Source organism: Eleutherodactylus coqui, chromosome 6, assembly GCF_035609145.1.
Source record: "Eleutherodactylus coqui strain aEleCoq1 chromosome 6, aEleCoq1.hap1, whole genome shotgun sequence".
Taxonomy (NCBI): domain Eukaryota; kingdom Metazoa; phylum Chordata; class Amphibia; order Anura; family Eleutherodactylidae; genus Eleutherodactylus; species Eleutherodactylus coqui.
In genome coordinates this window covers 25,178,012-25,193,306 of record NC_089842.1, presented here as the reverse complement: position 1 = coordinate 25,193,306, position 15,295 = coordinate 25,178,012, and the positions used below count along the sequence as shown (strand labels likewise).

General features: G+C 44.1%; 1 protein-coding gene across 2 annotated transcripts; it reads right to left on the bottom strand.

Moving 5' to 3' along the window:
* Window positions 1-1,636: 1,636 nt before the first annotated feature.
* Window positions 1,637-13,298, bottom strand: LOC136572017 (zonadhesin-like). 2 transcript variants are annotated; one of them, XM_066572637.1, is made up of 5 exons: window positions 13,257-13,298; window positions 7,972-8,113; window positions 7,695-7,758; window positions 4,696-4,740; window positions 1,637-2,098 (listed from the first exon to the last, which is right to left on the bottom strand). In XM_066572637.1, the coding sequence occupies exons 2-5, from the start codon at window positions 8,077-8,079 to the stop codon at window positions 1,755-1,757; spliced, it is 561 nt and encodes a 186-aa protein (XP_066428734.1). In that variant the 5' UTR covers window positions 8,080-8,113; window positions 13,257-13,298; the 3' UTR covers window positions 1,637-1,754. The 2 variants fall into 2 exon arrangements, with proteins under 2 accessions (XP_066428734.1, XP_066428735.1); XM_066572638.1 differs by lacking the exon at window positions 13,257-13,298 and having other exon boundaries at window positions 7,972-8,234.
* Window positions 13,299-15,295: the final 1,997 nt, after the last annotated feature.

Genomic DNA, 15,295 nt, shown 5'->3' with positions numbered 1-15,295 from the left:
TGCTTAAAGTCCTCAATGCCTTTCTTAAAACTTACAAACTGGAAAGACCACTGACTCCATTTGAGACGGCAATAACGGGGGGTAACGCCCTAGCTAGAAAAGTGTCCTATATTCGTCGGCGCTTCATCTCCCCACCAGCGGATACGCGCCCGGCCTTCCTGGTCTCATGGGAGAGAGAACTCTGCATCTCTCTGTCTCCAAGTGAGACCAAGCTTATCCTGAAAACCGCCTTCGGACTCTCCCCTTGTGTCACCTCGCAGGAGACCCATTACAAGCTTCTAGCGAGGTGGTACAGGACTCCCCAGTGGCTTTTTGACCACAAATTAATAGAACAGGGTGTCTGTTGGAGATGCGAGAGGGCAACTGGCTCCTTTTTACATATTTGGTGGGAATGTCCTGTCCTAGCGATATTCTGGGAAGAAGTGGGGGAGGTGTTGAGGAAGATCTCCCCGGAATTGATCCTCTCCCCTGAGTTGGTCCTCCTGTGGAAACCGTCCGGGACGTTCCATCCATTGCGGCATAAACTGGTTGCCCTAATAATAGATGCAGCAAAAGCCCTCATTCCACTAAGGTGGAAGCAGAAGGAGCCACCGACAGTCACTCAGTGGAAGGACAGAGTGGATACTCTAGCAAACTTTGAGGAGCTTTCTGCTTGGTCTAAGGGAACCCACGATAAATATGTTGAAATGTGGGCTCCGTGGAGAGCGGTCATCTGGTAGGCTTAGCTACCAGTTGGATAGTCATAATCACAACCATGAAAGCCTCAGGTGTACTAGCTGGGCGAGACTCATACGTAGGGGAATTAGACTCTTGGTGTGGACCCGGACGACTGACATCAGCTCTCTGTTGCTAGACACTATTCGAAGATAGCCGGAACCCCCCGCCCCACCTTCCTTCCCCTCCTCCCTATCCCCCCCCCCCTCCCTCTTTCCCCTCGTTTCTTCCCTTCCTAGTCTGCTTTCCTTTCCATGTCCTCTTTTCGTATTGTGTCTATTATTGTGTTTGTTACTCGTTCTTCTTTTTATATTTTATTCACGTATGTATATGGTCTGTCTTGTCGTACGCCTGTGGGGATCCGGATGGACTCGCACTGATTTATCTAACTTGTCTCGAATTTTTGGAAGTTGGTGGGGTACCTCCCTCCTTCCCCCTCAGGCAAAGCTAAGCTGAACGCTTCTAGAAACAATAGATATTCAGACCTGTACGTATTTGATATATGATATGTTGATGCTGTTTGTATTGTTAATTCTTAAAAAAATGGCAATAAAATTGGAATTAAAAAAAAAAAAATTCTACAGCAATCTGCCTAACCCTGTGCCCAATATCGCTACCAGCACCAACGTTCACAGGCGTTGGACCCGAATGCTAATTACCTACAATTATGGTTCCGTGTTAACACGGACGAGGTTCATTAATTAATTGAAAGTTTAATTCTAAAAAGATAGCAGTGCTTATTTACAGAAGAATACAAAAAATGGCATAAGGTATCCACAGACTGTAATAAAATAAAAGGATGAAGATGCGACAGGACGCTGCAGAATGATGTTCTCAACGTTTTGTTACGATACATGAAGTCTTCAGTGCGATGGCTGGAGTTAACCCCTAGTTCTCCAATGACACAGATGAACTCACAGAGAATGATTGGGCATCTTTTATTATCATTTGAAAGAAACAGAATGCGGCCACAGATAGCAATAAAAGAAGAAGATTCCAAATATGGCCGCCTCGATGAGCTGCAGGGTCCTGGCCTTCGATTATTTGGGACAATCCTTGATGAGGATGCAGTGTCCTGTCGCATTAGTAACGTAGTCTTCATTACAGAAGCATCCAAGTCTACAATGTGCAGTACACATAAGGTCCTTCCAATTGCTGCAGGTGTAGGGGCAGCCTCCGCATGATGTGTACGTCCTGTTTCCGGTGCACGCCTCGCAATCTTCCTTCTTTATACATTTACCATCCAGCTCCAGAAGACCTTCCTTGCAGTAGCAGCCGGGGCGACCTTTTCTATCACAAACCGATTTCTTGGGGTCATTGCAGTATGTCTTGCAGCCCCCACGTTCCTTGTACACTTTATCGGGTTCACAGGGTCTTGTAGTAGCTGTAAGAGTATAATAGTGTTAGGATATCAGTATAGTCAGAGGGCAGGACTTTCTGAGAACTAGATAGGGTGACACAGTGGCTCAGTGATTTAGGATTATAGTGACTCAGTGGTAGTGGCTTGGCGGTTGTACAGTTCTTGACTAAGTTAAAGTGGCACAGTGGTTATGTAGCTACTCACTTCATATAGTGGCTCAATTAGTAAGATATAGTCATTAATTATATTGTTGCTTAGTGAGATATATAGGCTGAGTGGTAATACACTTCAGTTATTGCATAATGGCTCAGTGGTTATGTAGATGCTTGATGGTTATGTAGTAGTTCAGTGATTAAGATATAGTGACTCTAATTATATTATGACTTGCAGAAAATAAAAGACCATGATCCCTGGGCACAACCCTTTTAACCAGAAAAATCATTGACACAAGAGAATTTAACCGAGTCGGTTGCCTCAAAAGCTTGTGCCCGGGGTCCATGGTCTTTGATTTTCTGCAAGTCACAATATTGTACCCCATTATGTATGATGGTGAATCTTGCACTGGCAGAACCTTCTATTCTCTTTGAAAAAAAAATTGGCTTCCTTCATCCTTGAACCCCTCAGTGACGGCCCCATTGCCTTTTTACATCCTGGCCTGCTGGGCTTAATTCCTAAGGGCCGTGAAAACATGCCTCCTCTAGGAAAGAAAGCCCTGCAGGCTCAGAACGTGAGAGCTCCATGCTGCCGGTTACTGGAGGTAGCCGACAGCATGGAGCTGTCATCTAGGGCCGCGGGACCCCACCCCCGGTCACGCGATTGCCGGTATCCATCAAAAAGTTAAAAACAAATAAGATTTCAGCTGCCCTTAAGGATTGGATCCGTAAGGGGAGCTGAGAGTACTCACTCCCCGTCCTCTGCGCCGTCCGGCATCATCCTCTTTCTCCCCGGCCCTGCCGCCGGCGTCTGCGCTTGCGCGCCAGACACATTATGTCCTGCGCATGCGCAGAGAGCCAGGAGCTCCGGGAAATTAAAAAACTCCCTGCTCCCGGCTAGTATGAGTAGCCGAGTCACATGAGTTCCCGGTCACATGATCGCTGCTATCCAATGGATAGCAGCGATCATGTAAAAGTTACAAAAAAGTTGAAAAAGTGAAAAAAAAAAAGAAAAAATGTTTGTTTCATCTCCCCTCATGGATCATCTTAATAAAGATAAGGTTTTTAGCACAGCTGAAGATATCTTGTTTGTTCAAGATTTCACCTGAGAACCCGTGAGGCATTTTTTTCTTCGTGCTGTGTGTGGATTATTCAAGGGCAATCATCAAACATTTGAGACGGTGAGATGATATTTTTTTTATTTTTATTTTTAAGGTTTCACCAGCTGTGGAAATTCAAAAGTCTTTCCGTACAGCCGAAATCCATGACAAAATGATGCACCATTCTTTGCGGTTTTTGCCCCTGAAACTCTTCTGTAGCTTTGCTGTGTTTTTTTTTTTTTCTTTTTCAGCAGTTCCGCATTGTGTGCAGATAAAAGTACTCCTCTCCTCCTGCCATCATCATATCGAATTAAAGGGGTTTTCTCATAGCTAAATTGCAATCACTTCACAACCACACTGTCCTTCTTGGTTGTTGTTAACCAGGACATGTAACTGATGCAGCCAATCACTGCTGTCAGCAGTGACCTTCTATGGCCAGTGATTGGCTGCAGCAGTCACATGTCCAGGTCAGCAGCGGTGAGGAAGGACAGAGTGGTTGCGAAGCAATTTTAAGTTGTGGGTAAACTCCTTTAAAGGGGTTGTCCCGCGCCGAAACGGCTTTTTTTTTTTTCAATAGGCCCCCAGTTCGGCGCGAGACAAACACAAGGGATGGGTTAAAAAAAACAAAGTTTAGTACTTACCCGAATCCCCGCTCTGCGGCGACTTCTTACTTACCTTACCAAGATGGCCGCCGGGATCTTCACCCACGATGCACCGCGGGTCTTCTCCCATGGTGCGCCGTGGGCTCTGTGCGATCCATTGCCGATTCCAGCTTCCTGATTGGCTGGAATCGGCACACGTGACGGGGCGGAGCTACGTGATGACGCATAGAAGGGGGCGGAGCCAGAACGCCGCTCGTGCCGAGACCCAAGAGAAAGGAGAAGACCCTTCTGCACAAGAGCGTCTAATCGGGAGACGGGGACGCCAGCAACAGAGCAGGTAAGTGAATAACTTCTGTATGGCTCATATTTAATGCACGATGTATATTACAAAGTGCATTAATATGGCCATACAGAAGTGCTGAACCCCACTTGCTTTCTCAGGACAACCCCTTTAAGTTTTTTGAGAAGGGGAGGTGGACGGAGTAAAGAATAACATGACTGCAGGATGGGTTTGTTTGTAGTCTGTACCCATAGTAGAACCGTAGCACCTACTCCATAGTTGCTCATTTTTTATTAGAGGCATCAGAGCAATACAAAATAAATTGCAAAAATGTACACACCCTTTACTTTTTTTTTCTATGCGAGTGATTACTGGGCAATGAGGAGAGCTTACTGTGTTCACTGAGCAGCATCAATAGTCATCAGGGAGTATATGTCGCATAAAAGTATAAAGTGTTGATAGACGGAGTGTTATAAATAATACTCACTAGTTGGCGGCACTTTATATGCGCTAATCAGTATGAAGGCGGCACCTGAAAAGAACAAATAAGCAAGGGTCAGATGTCTGGTTTCCTGCTGGGATGCCTGGTGGCATATTAGCCTTTTACTTCCTACCTCGGCCCTAACAACCTATCAGGTTGAATCAGCGAACCCAAACAACCAATCAGGTTGAATCAGCCAACCCAAACAACCAATCAGGTTGCTGGAATTGTGAATCAGAACCAATGCGGTTGCCGAAATTACTCCATAGTACTGAGTTGGAGAATAAAAGGCTAATATGCTGCCTGGTGATGGTCATATACAGCTAAGTATTTAACCCCTTAGAGACTAGTCTATGTTGTACCATAACTCGTTGACATAGCCATATGAGGGCTTGTGTTTTCTTGGGGGGGGGGGGGGGAGGGGACAAGTTGTATATTTTAATGACACCACAGTAATATGTTGTATAATGTTTTTTTTGGAGGGCAGATTGAAAAAAAAAACGTGAAGAAATTCAGCCATTATTTTGTTTTTACAGCGTTCACTACACCATAAAAATAACATGATAACTTTCTGGTCAGCACCATTACTGCGATAACAAGTTTATATCATTTTTTTAATTGTTAACAACTTTTGCATTATAAAAACACATTTTTAAAGAAAAAAACTATTGAATCTGCATCGCCACATTCTAAGGTTGGATTCACACGGGCGTATGTGTTTTTACAAGCGCCCGACAGCGCCATAAAAATGCATAAACGGGCACACAAAGCTAACATTTGTGCGCCCGTTCAGACAGTACAGGTCCGGCGCATATACACTGAGGCTGCAATGCCATTGGGTGTAGGGAGACAGTTTAGCTCTGCTAAGCTGTCTCTACCTTTCTGCTAAACTCCTTCCCACCTCCCTTCTCCAGCTGCTGTCATTGGCTCCCATAGGAGTCTATGGCAGCTGCCGATGTATTCTGGGCAGAAAGATAGTTCCAAGACTATCTTTCCTGCCCGGTGTAAAAGCTCCCGGCGTTATGTGGGCCGGCTGGGCACTTTTATGCCACGGGAATACGCCTGTGTGATCTGATGCATTAGAATCCAATGCATCAGATCGTAACGTATATATCAGCCACCCGTGAAAATAGTGGCCGATATACGCTTGTGTATATAAGCCCTCAGATCCATAACACTATTTTTTTTTTTTCATATTTTACCTATGTAAAACAGACTTTTGTGGGGAAAAAAAACATGTCTTTTTTAACCAGATTTTTTATTTCAATTCAACTTTATTGAACTTTTTGTAATGCTATTTTTTAATCCGTGAAGGGGACTTGAAGATGTGATTATATCATTGCTAGGACAGTACACTGCATTACTTATGTAGTGCATTATACTAAGCCTATAACAGCCTATTAGACTCTTTGGGAGGAGGGGTCTAATAGACTGATTTGTATGGCAGGTACATAGGCCTTTGTCAGGCATCCGGCTGCTATGGGAACCCATTGGTACCTTGTAATTGCACAACGGCTTACTGATGGCTGACAGTAGGAGCTCCATCCCTCAGTCATCTGCTTACGTGCTATGGTTGCTATTGATTGTGGCATGTAAAGGGGTAAACTGCCAGGATCTGAGGTTTCTCCATTCCTGGCCGTTAGAGCAGGGACCTGGCTGTCAGTAGTCAGCAGAGCCACTGCCTTCAAAAGATGAGTGTCGTTTTCAAGCCCATTTATAACCAACATTAAAAAGTTTATATCTGTAGTCTCTAAGCGGTTAAAGTTCCACATACACTAATATCATGTTACAGAAAAGTTTCACCTTTGCAGTATACACAAGGGAATCACTTGAATAACAATTCCTGTATAAGGTGTCAGTGTTAAGAGGCAGCCCCTTTAGCAGCTCAGGACGGTCTTATATCGGTAGGTGCCCTGAGCTTCTGTTAGCGCCCCCCTCCATATAGGGTACAGTTGTAACTGCAACAGTCAGGGTCAAATTAAATGCGCCATTTATTATGATGCCCAGATAAAAGTGCCGTACATTCTCCAAATAACATTACCAATAAGTTGTCTAAATAGCAATCCTGTGCTGCCACCATCGCACATAGTAATACAATATACTGTAAGCACCTAGGTATGCGCTATGGCACTACTACTTAAAGGGTTGTACCAGAATTCAAGTTATCCCCTATCCACAGGATATCAACAGAATAGGGTTTAACTTGCTGATTGGTGGGAGTCTAACTGCTGAGACCCCCCGCTGATCTCAAGATTGGGGCTCCTATATCCTGTTCCACTGTCACTGCAGGGGTCACTTCATCTGGTCAGTGACGTCACTCTGAATGGAGCGCTTGCTGCACATGCATGGTAAGCGTTTCATTCATTTCAAGGGGGCTGACAGAAATACCCGAGCAGGTGCAGTTTGGAGCACTGGTGCGCTTGCATGACCAGCGCTTCATTCAGTCTCCTTCTCACTTAGGGGATGCAGTTGCCCCCACAGTGAGATGGGGGACACAGGAGCCCCGTTCTTGAGATCGGCTGTGGTCTCAGCAGTGAGACACCCAATGATCTGTAAATTATTCCCTATCCTGTGGATATCCTGTGAACAGGGGAAAACTTAGAAGTCTGGTACAACCCCTTTAGGTAAATGCAACCATATAGTGCTTAAATAGGGGCCAGCTAGCATGTGTGTTTAGGGCTCATATCATATATAATACTGCTATACAGTGACCAAACAGCTGTCATGAACAATCGCAGTGGTATACAATGTATAAATAATACCGCTAGACAAGTTATATCGAAATTCATAACGCTCATAAGTTGTGGGTTCCAGGACACCTGTGGCGCCCCCTTTGGCAGGGGTGGCTGGATGATCACATATCAAGTCTGGTCTTAGCTTCAAGAAATTCATATTTCACTGTATGTGTCTTTTGTACTATGGGGATTCTACACATTCCTTTTTTCACAAACCGCGGGCGGTGGGAATTGGTTCAAATATGAGGGGCAGAAACAAGAAATACTCACTCAGCAGTGACAGCAGCAGCACAGAGACCGGTCTCATGGTCAGCTCTGGGGTTTCACCTTCGTCCTGTAAAAGTCAAAATTAAATTAGAAAATTCAGCATTTGCAAGACCTCTGCTTGTTGTCAGTGAATGCAGATCTGTCCTGATCTTGACAATGTGAGGGGTTTGTTACAATGTATCAGAACGCTCTAATATGACAAAGTGTTGGAAACAAATTACTGTGCAGTGCTTATCTCCGTATAGATATGAAGAGTTATAGGTTAGTAGCAGGTACCTACCTGTGTGACGTGCCGGCTGTGGTCTTCTGCTGGTGCAGGGATGTGCAGTGTTATATAGGGCTCTGTGGTGTCAGCAGGTTGGACATCATCCTTGCAGTAAATCTCCATTTAGTTCCTGGTTACGTCATGTCGGGTGTTAGTTCTTATGCAAAGTGCAGACAATGACAAAGTTAAAATCAAGCCAAAGTAATTAATGGCTCCTGGTTATCCTCCGGGCAGATACTGGGGGCAATACCAGCTCAGCCATGTTGGAGATTGTAAACTGATTTATGCTTCAGGGGTAAATAATGCTCTTATATTTACAGACTACATAAAGCTGCAGCTCTGCATTACCTACATCCTCGCCAACTCTCCCGGAACATCCCGGAGGCTCCAGGAAAAAGGAGAGATCTCCGCACTAGTAGAAAAGCTGGGAAGCCTTCCAGGCAAAGACTTTTCTGCAACTAGACAGAGTATGCAACCGCCCATTGGCACTGATGAGAAAGTATCAGCACTTACTAGTAGAACGCACTCCTCATACAGTCCAGCACACAGACAAGCAGCCTGTGTGTCTTCAGTCATCCTATAGGACCTGTACCAGACACTATTTTATATATATATATATACTGTATCAGATGCTTCTTTGTATCCACTGTACTAGATTTTTATTACATGCGCTGTATCACGTCCTGGCGTATTATATATGCACCAAAGCTGATCCTATATGCAGTGAACAATAACATATATATGATATGGAGATGTCTTGGTCTTTGTCACTGAAGGTTATATGGGGCACACTAAGAGTATGAGATGGGTAATGTAGATTAGTCAAAGAGTTTTCTTCTCATTTTATAGGAGCGCATCATATACCGCAAATCCAAACAAATGGGGACTTGACAAAACCAGGAAAGTGCTTTCAACTTTTATTAGAACAGTGCCATAAAAGAACAACAGGCAGGTCACTGAATACGCGGGTTACTTGCGAACCCATGTTCACCTCGTTGAATGAGATGCTGCTGCGACTGGGCAGAGAAACTTGAAAGAGAAAAGGAATGCTCAAGGATGCGGTCAAGCAGCAGAGACTTCTGTCAGGTGAGCTCCAGGTTGGTTTTTTTTAAGTGATACATGTTTGTATATACTGCACATAGTATAGTATAAAGACAAACAAAGTGAGAAAATGAGCAGAGTGACGAGTACTAAAGGATGTCTAAATGTCAATGGAATCATGAACGAGCCAAATAACATCAGGGATCCAGATGACACACAACACTTACATCCTCGTTATGAGGAGTTTCCCAATATCTCAGGTACTTCCATCTTGCTGCAATAATTAATACTTACATTGTCGTCACTCAGTGTCACACCCTATTTAGTAGACAATGTCCTCACAAATAAACTGCTGTATTGTCTTCAGCTTTCTTTCTGCCAAGGTGGAACCAGCTGGGAACAGCCTGTTCTTCACCTGAGGAGGAGCTGCTAACAACATCCATCTCAGGGATCCCATCAGTGACCACTGACAAGTGAGGGCCATGATATGGATGAAGGTATCTTAAAAACTTTAAATCATAGATGCCAGCCTCTGGGCTCCAGTGGATATCATGGAGGGGATACCACTCATTATTCTTGCTAGCCGAGCTTGGATGATGGAGGTACTGTGAATAGAGACATCTCCTCACCTTAAGCTTGACAAACATAGAGCATGTTCAACAGGCTTCAAAAGTGGGCCCTAGTATCTGCACAGGTTTGCCCAAGGACAAGACAGACCCAGGTTTCAAGCGAAGGAAGTACCGCATTATATAGTTTTGGAAGCGTAATAGACACCTTCATTCAAATTTAATTCAATAGAAGAGACCAAGCCTTCACAGCCACCTCCACACCCCCATTCATCTCAAGAATTAGGGGTTCCTGATCTGCATCCTTGAAGATGGTAGATGCTCATATCATAGATGGTGTCTTTAAATCCTCAAAACCCAATGCAATGCATTAGTTATCTCCCATGTCTGTTACTTGTTGAGTTTGTATGGAGCAGGCTCAGGAGTCCATCCCACTCCATAAACAGCTAGTAAAAACAATACCCAACACCAGAATTGTCCTTTTTTTGTCACCTTATCTCCAAGATAAAATTTAATAAAAATGTTCTAAAGTGACTTACATGTCAAATTTGAACTCATTGTCAAAAAAATCCAGGCACCTAGGAGTAATCAGGATTGAATGAAACTTTCTCTGTGTGATTGTAACGTTGATATAATACAGAGCAAAAGCAGAATTTATTGTGGAAAACTGAACACTTCAAGTGAGGCTCTAGTACCTTGTTGGGCAGCCTCTAGCTTGGATACAGGATGTGATACGAGCGGACATGGAGGCTCTAGTACCCTGTTAGGCCACCTCTAGCTTGGACACAAGATGTGATTCGGGCGGGCAAGGAGGCATACAGGTTCCGTATGGTATCCTGCAGCATATCGGTCCACATTTGCTGAGCCCCTAGATCATGCAAGCTTGTAGGCTGTTGTCGTCCCTGATGCTGACAGCCTTGCTGTTTGCGGCCAGGCATTATCCTGGTGGAAAATGCCTCTTGGAAGCCGCCATGAGAGGCAACAGATGTGGCTTCAGAATGTCCTGAACATATTGCTGAGGTGTCACGGTCCCTTGTATCACCACTATGGGTGACTGACTGTCATATGCGATGGGCCCCCCAGACCATCACACCAGCAGGGGGCAGTGCGCTGCTCCACAGCAAAGACAGCCATAGTCAGTGCCCAAACTAAACCTGGATTTGTCACTGAAGACAAACTAATTCACTCTGTAGCAATCCAGTTTAGTCATTTGCAAACGAAGGCAAAGGTGGATGAGTGTCAATAGCAGTGCAAGTAATGGTGGCTATTGTACTGGCCCAGAGCGTCTATTCCTGGCCCCTCCATAAATGTCATACATGAGAGAGAGAGAGAGAGAGAGAGAGATACCTTCAACCCTCATGTAGTGAAGAATGGCTAGAGGACTAGAGAACTAGAGGACAGTCAAAACCACCATGCAGAGGTACTTTTTTACAATGTGTTTTTACATTGTAAAGTGTAAAAGTTTAACAGTAAAGTTTTGCCAGGCCCTGACCGTTCCCAGGGACTGAGATACTTAAGCACAAAAACGTGTGTATTCTCTTTATTATTGCCCGAGGTTCATTCCGGTGAGTAAAAGATCGGTGGCATTACGTGACAACCTGTATTCCTGTTATATGTATATTGGCCATCTCTCTCCTATGGGTGTCCAGCAGAGGCCCAGCGATACTCTGTCCGAGGCTGCGTGTGTCCTTCGGGGAGGGGTCTGGTAAGTGCCACCTTCACAAGTGACAGCTTTACTCTCCCAGCTTTTCAGCGTGGGCCTCGTGTCCTGAGTTACCCTACGGGACACTGCACTATGAGACCAAATGTCCTTCAGCCAAGCATCTGGAAAAGACTTCAACAGACCCAGGGGCCTGTACCGATACCGCCACCTGTCTTAGGATGACGGACAACAAAACATTTTGAGCTGTTTGTGCTTGTCGGATGATAAGATGATTTTCTCTACTGGTGATCTGTCGAGGGCATCCTAAACCCGATCACCGTATGTGTTTGTGCATGCATTCACTGGTTCCAACTCCTCCTAACAGGCCAGGACAGCCTGGTGGCGGGCAATTTGTCGGCACGACCAACCAGCTTCTTGCATTCCAATAATGTGCCGCCTCTCCGACTCTGTTCACTGCATCTTCCTCTCTCATCACATGGAAACATGTTGCCTGGTTTACAGGTGCAACCTGGTTTACACATAGCCATGTACTTTTTGTTCATCACAAACCAATTGCTGCAGGTGTCGGGGCTTGTAGTGCCGCATACTGTGTACGTCATGTTTACCAGTGTTGCCCACATGAGCAGTGCTGGCCAGTTTAAAGGGTGAGTTCACAGTCATCGATGTACAGTACAATGTGAGTGAGTGAGTGAGTGGTGTTTTAACAAACCCTAACCACTTAAGGGCGCCTACCCACTGGCGATTTTTTTCCTGCGATGCTAAATTGCGTTTTTTCTGAAGAGCAATTAGTATAGAATGTGTTCTTGTCCATTTGGGGGTTTTTTTTCGGTCCGTTGCAATTTTTCACATAGGAACTGTCAGTTGCATATGTGTCCTTATTTTTCTCTTAATGCACCCATGAATGTCAATGGAAATTAACGAAAAAGGCGCGAAAAACGCCGCGGAAAATGTGTGAAAAACGCACGGAAAACGCTGCGTTTTTCACGCACGAAAATCGGCAACGCCAGTGGGTAGGCGCCCTAAAGCGGAAAAAAAAATCTGCAGAGGAAATCCTCATGCTATGGATTTTCAAATCCACTGCATGTTCAATTTGTTGTGGAAATATTGTGGATCCCAAATCTGCAGGCGGGTTTTGGTGCAGATTTATTCCATGATGTGTGATTATACCCTTAACTTAGAAAATGGCTATGATTAAGTAGAGTCTAGCTTTTCAACACATTTCTTAAAGTTCACAGTCCATTTCTGGTGGAAATTTTCGACATAGAAGGTACCAGTAATTACTTGGTCTAAACTTATATAATGGTGTGCTTCCAATAAATAAATCAAACTGGTTTCAAACAAGGAGCACACATGGGGTGCTATCACCTTGTGGGAAGCACTATTACCTAATGGGAGCACAGAAGAGACACACTTGTCTAATGGAGGCACTATGACCTTGTGAGGGGTACAAAGGGAGCACTAACACATTGTGGGGTAAGTAATGGGGTATTATTATTATCTTGTGGGGGGAATTTTGACTGTATAAGAGCACAAAGGGGACATAAAGGTGTAATTATTACTGTGCAAGAAGCACTAAGTAAGATGAAGGTAACAGAAAGATGGAGATTCTCCAGGTCACTACTTCCTTTAGTGTCCATGCTCCAAGGGACGTGGGTTTTAAATAGGCTATAATTTGTATTATCTTTTTGAGGGGATACATATATTTTATGGACCTTAACAAAGTCACTAGCACCATGCTGGGGGAGGGAGGTCAGATCCAAAATTCTCCCTGGAGCCTGTAGAGCTCTAGTTATGCCACTACCCTACTATATACAGTCTCCAGACCAGACTTGCAGATACTCGGCTCCCCAATTTCTGCAGTTCTCTCGCCTTCCAGAGGAACTGCAGGAATGAGAACAGGTGAGTATCATGTAAAGATGTTGGAAGGATTTGCCATGTTTTCTGGGATCTCCAGATATTGCAGGAGAGTTGGGATGTGCGCTTTATTCACATCATGTTGGTATGGAGGGATATTATGAGGATGCACTTACCTTCATCTGTCTCCTGATACAATCCATCACTCGTGTGCAGAACTACAGGATAGAAAAGAAGAGGAGCTTCTTATTAACCCATGAATGTCAGTAGCCATCATCATATAATCACATCCACAACTTCCTATAGAGATACAGAGTAGGAAGAATATCTACTGATGTCATTCTCAGGTGAGGGGCCCTTATACGTGGGAGATACACGCTTCTGGACCCCAATGCAAAATCTTTCACAGCCTTAATAGAGCAGACTTTATTTTAACCCTACGCAATCCATTAGGATCTCCATTTTCACTTTCATTCTAGGGTGACTACCCACTAGTGTTTATAAATTTGCAGCATTTTTTTTCCTGGTGTCTATGGAGCTTTGTTAAAAACGCATTGCAGCAAAATCGCAATTTACTGCGAAATCACGATTTTGCGTGATGCGATTTTAACATTAACAAGTTCCATGGATCCCTGGAGAAAAAAAACGCTGCAAATTTTGCAGTGAAAAAAAAACTGTAGTGGGTACACTTGAGAAAGGGAAAGCACTTTATTTCTTATCTTTATACTTTAAAGAGACTCTGTCAGCATCTTTCTGCAAACTTCTCTGAGGGCAGCATAGTGTAGTTCCTGCCACACTGATTGCAGTGATACACCTGCTGTGTAGAAGGAACAGTGGCATTACCCATGACAAAAGGACAAAGGTAAAACACCATTACCTATTAAAAGTCTACCCTCGCCTCTTGGACATATCCCTGGTTACCCTTCAGGGAGAAGACGGTAGAGCCACCATGACGAGTGAACTACTCTTCCCTGCTGTCTCCTAGGCTAGGGCCTGTTTCTCGGACACTGCACTGAAGAAGCTGAGGTGCCCAGCAGAGCCATCTGAGCCACATGCAGCCGAATATGGAGGACATTTATTAAAGCATATCTAGTTTTCAACAAGTTCTCTAAAATACATCAGGTTCTCCTTACCCGCTAATTTGCTGCTGTTTGCACCCCGTTTCATGCCTGTCAGTTCTGATTTTCAGGTTGCCTTCTTGATTCTGCTGCTGTTTGTAATCCACTGTCAGGAAGGGTTGTGCAGAAGCAATCTGCCAACATTATTTGATTGCCTGCCCCTCTGCTTTCCAAGGACCAGTGTACAAGTTGTACATCCAGAGACATTCTGGCCAAATGGTTGGCAAATTCAGTATAATATACATATTTTGCACACAGGATGGAATTAGGATGCAGAATGCACTGCAAAGTTCCACTCCAAAATCTAGCTGGGAATTTTGATGTGGGACTGAAAATGGCTTAAAGGGGTTGAATAGTTGAATAGACTACATAACTGCCTCAGTGAAAAAAACTCTTAAGCAAAGGAGCGTTGCATTCACTACATTCCCTTATTTTAGTGATTGGTGGAAATCCTCAGTGATCATTCAGCAAGGTTATCTTCCTTCATTATAATGGCCTAATGTATCAGAATATATTTGAACATAAAGGTACTTTAAGACACTCAAAGTAAAGAGCCAAAACCTTGTTTGTATGGATCTTGGAAGACTCAGGTCATATTAGGTGGAAGCATGAACTTTAGTAAGAATAATATAGTAATATAGTATGTTAGGCCAAAAGAAGACATATTTCCATGCAGTTCATCCTATTTCCCCTCAATGTTGTCCAAAGAAAGGCAAAAAAAACACCAAGAAAGAAGAATCCAATTTTCCCTATTTAACGGAAAAATTTCCTTTGCAACTCCAATCAGGCAATCAGATAAATGCCTCGATTAACAAAGCTCAAGAAAGGTGTACAGGCCCCTCTTGAACCCTTTTATCGAATTGTCCATCTACTAGTCCTCAGGCAGAGAATTCCACAGTCTCACTGCTCTTACAGTTAAAAACCACCCTCTATGTTGGTGTAAGAACCTTCTTTCCTCTAGATGTAGAAAATGCCCCCTTGTTACAGTCACAGTCCTTCATCACAATGATTCAAAGACTAAGGGCTCAGTCAGACGGGCGTTTTTTCGTGCGATTTGCGCATGCGCACTCGTCCGGCGATTTTCTAAAACCATTGCT

Coding starts and splice junctions, on each gene's coding strand:
- LOC136572017 (XM_066572637.1), bottom strand. CDS start 8,079: ATGGAGATTTACTGCAAGGATGATGTCCAACCTGCTGACACCACAGAG. Junction 7,759..7,971: donor ACAGCCGGCACGTCACACAG/GTAGGTACCTGC, acceptor TGACTTTTACAG/GACGAAGGTGAAACCCCAGA. Junction 4,741..7,694: donor GCTGCTGCTGTCACTGCTGA/GTGAGTATTTCT, acceptor TGTTCTTTTCAG/GTGCCGCCTTCATACTGATT.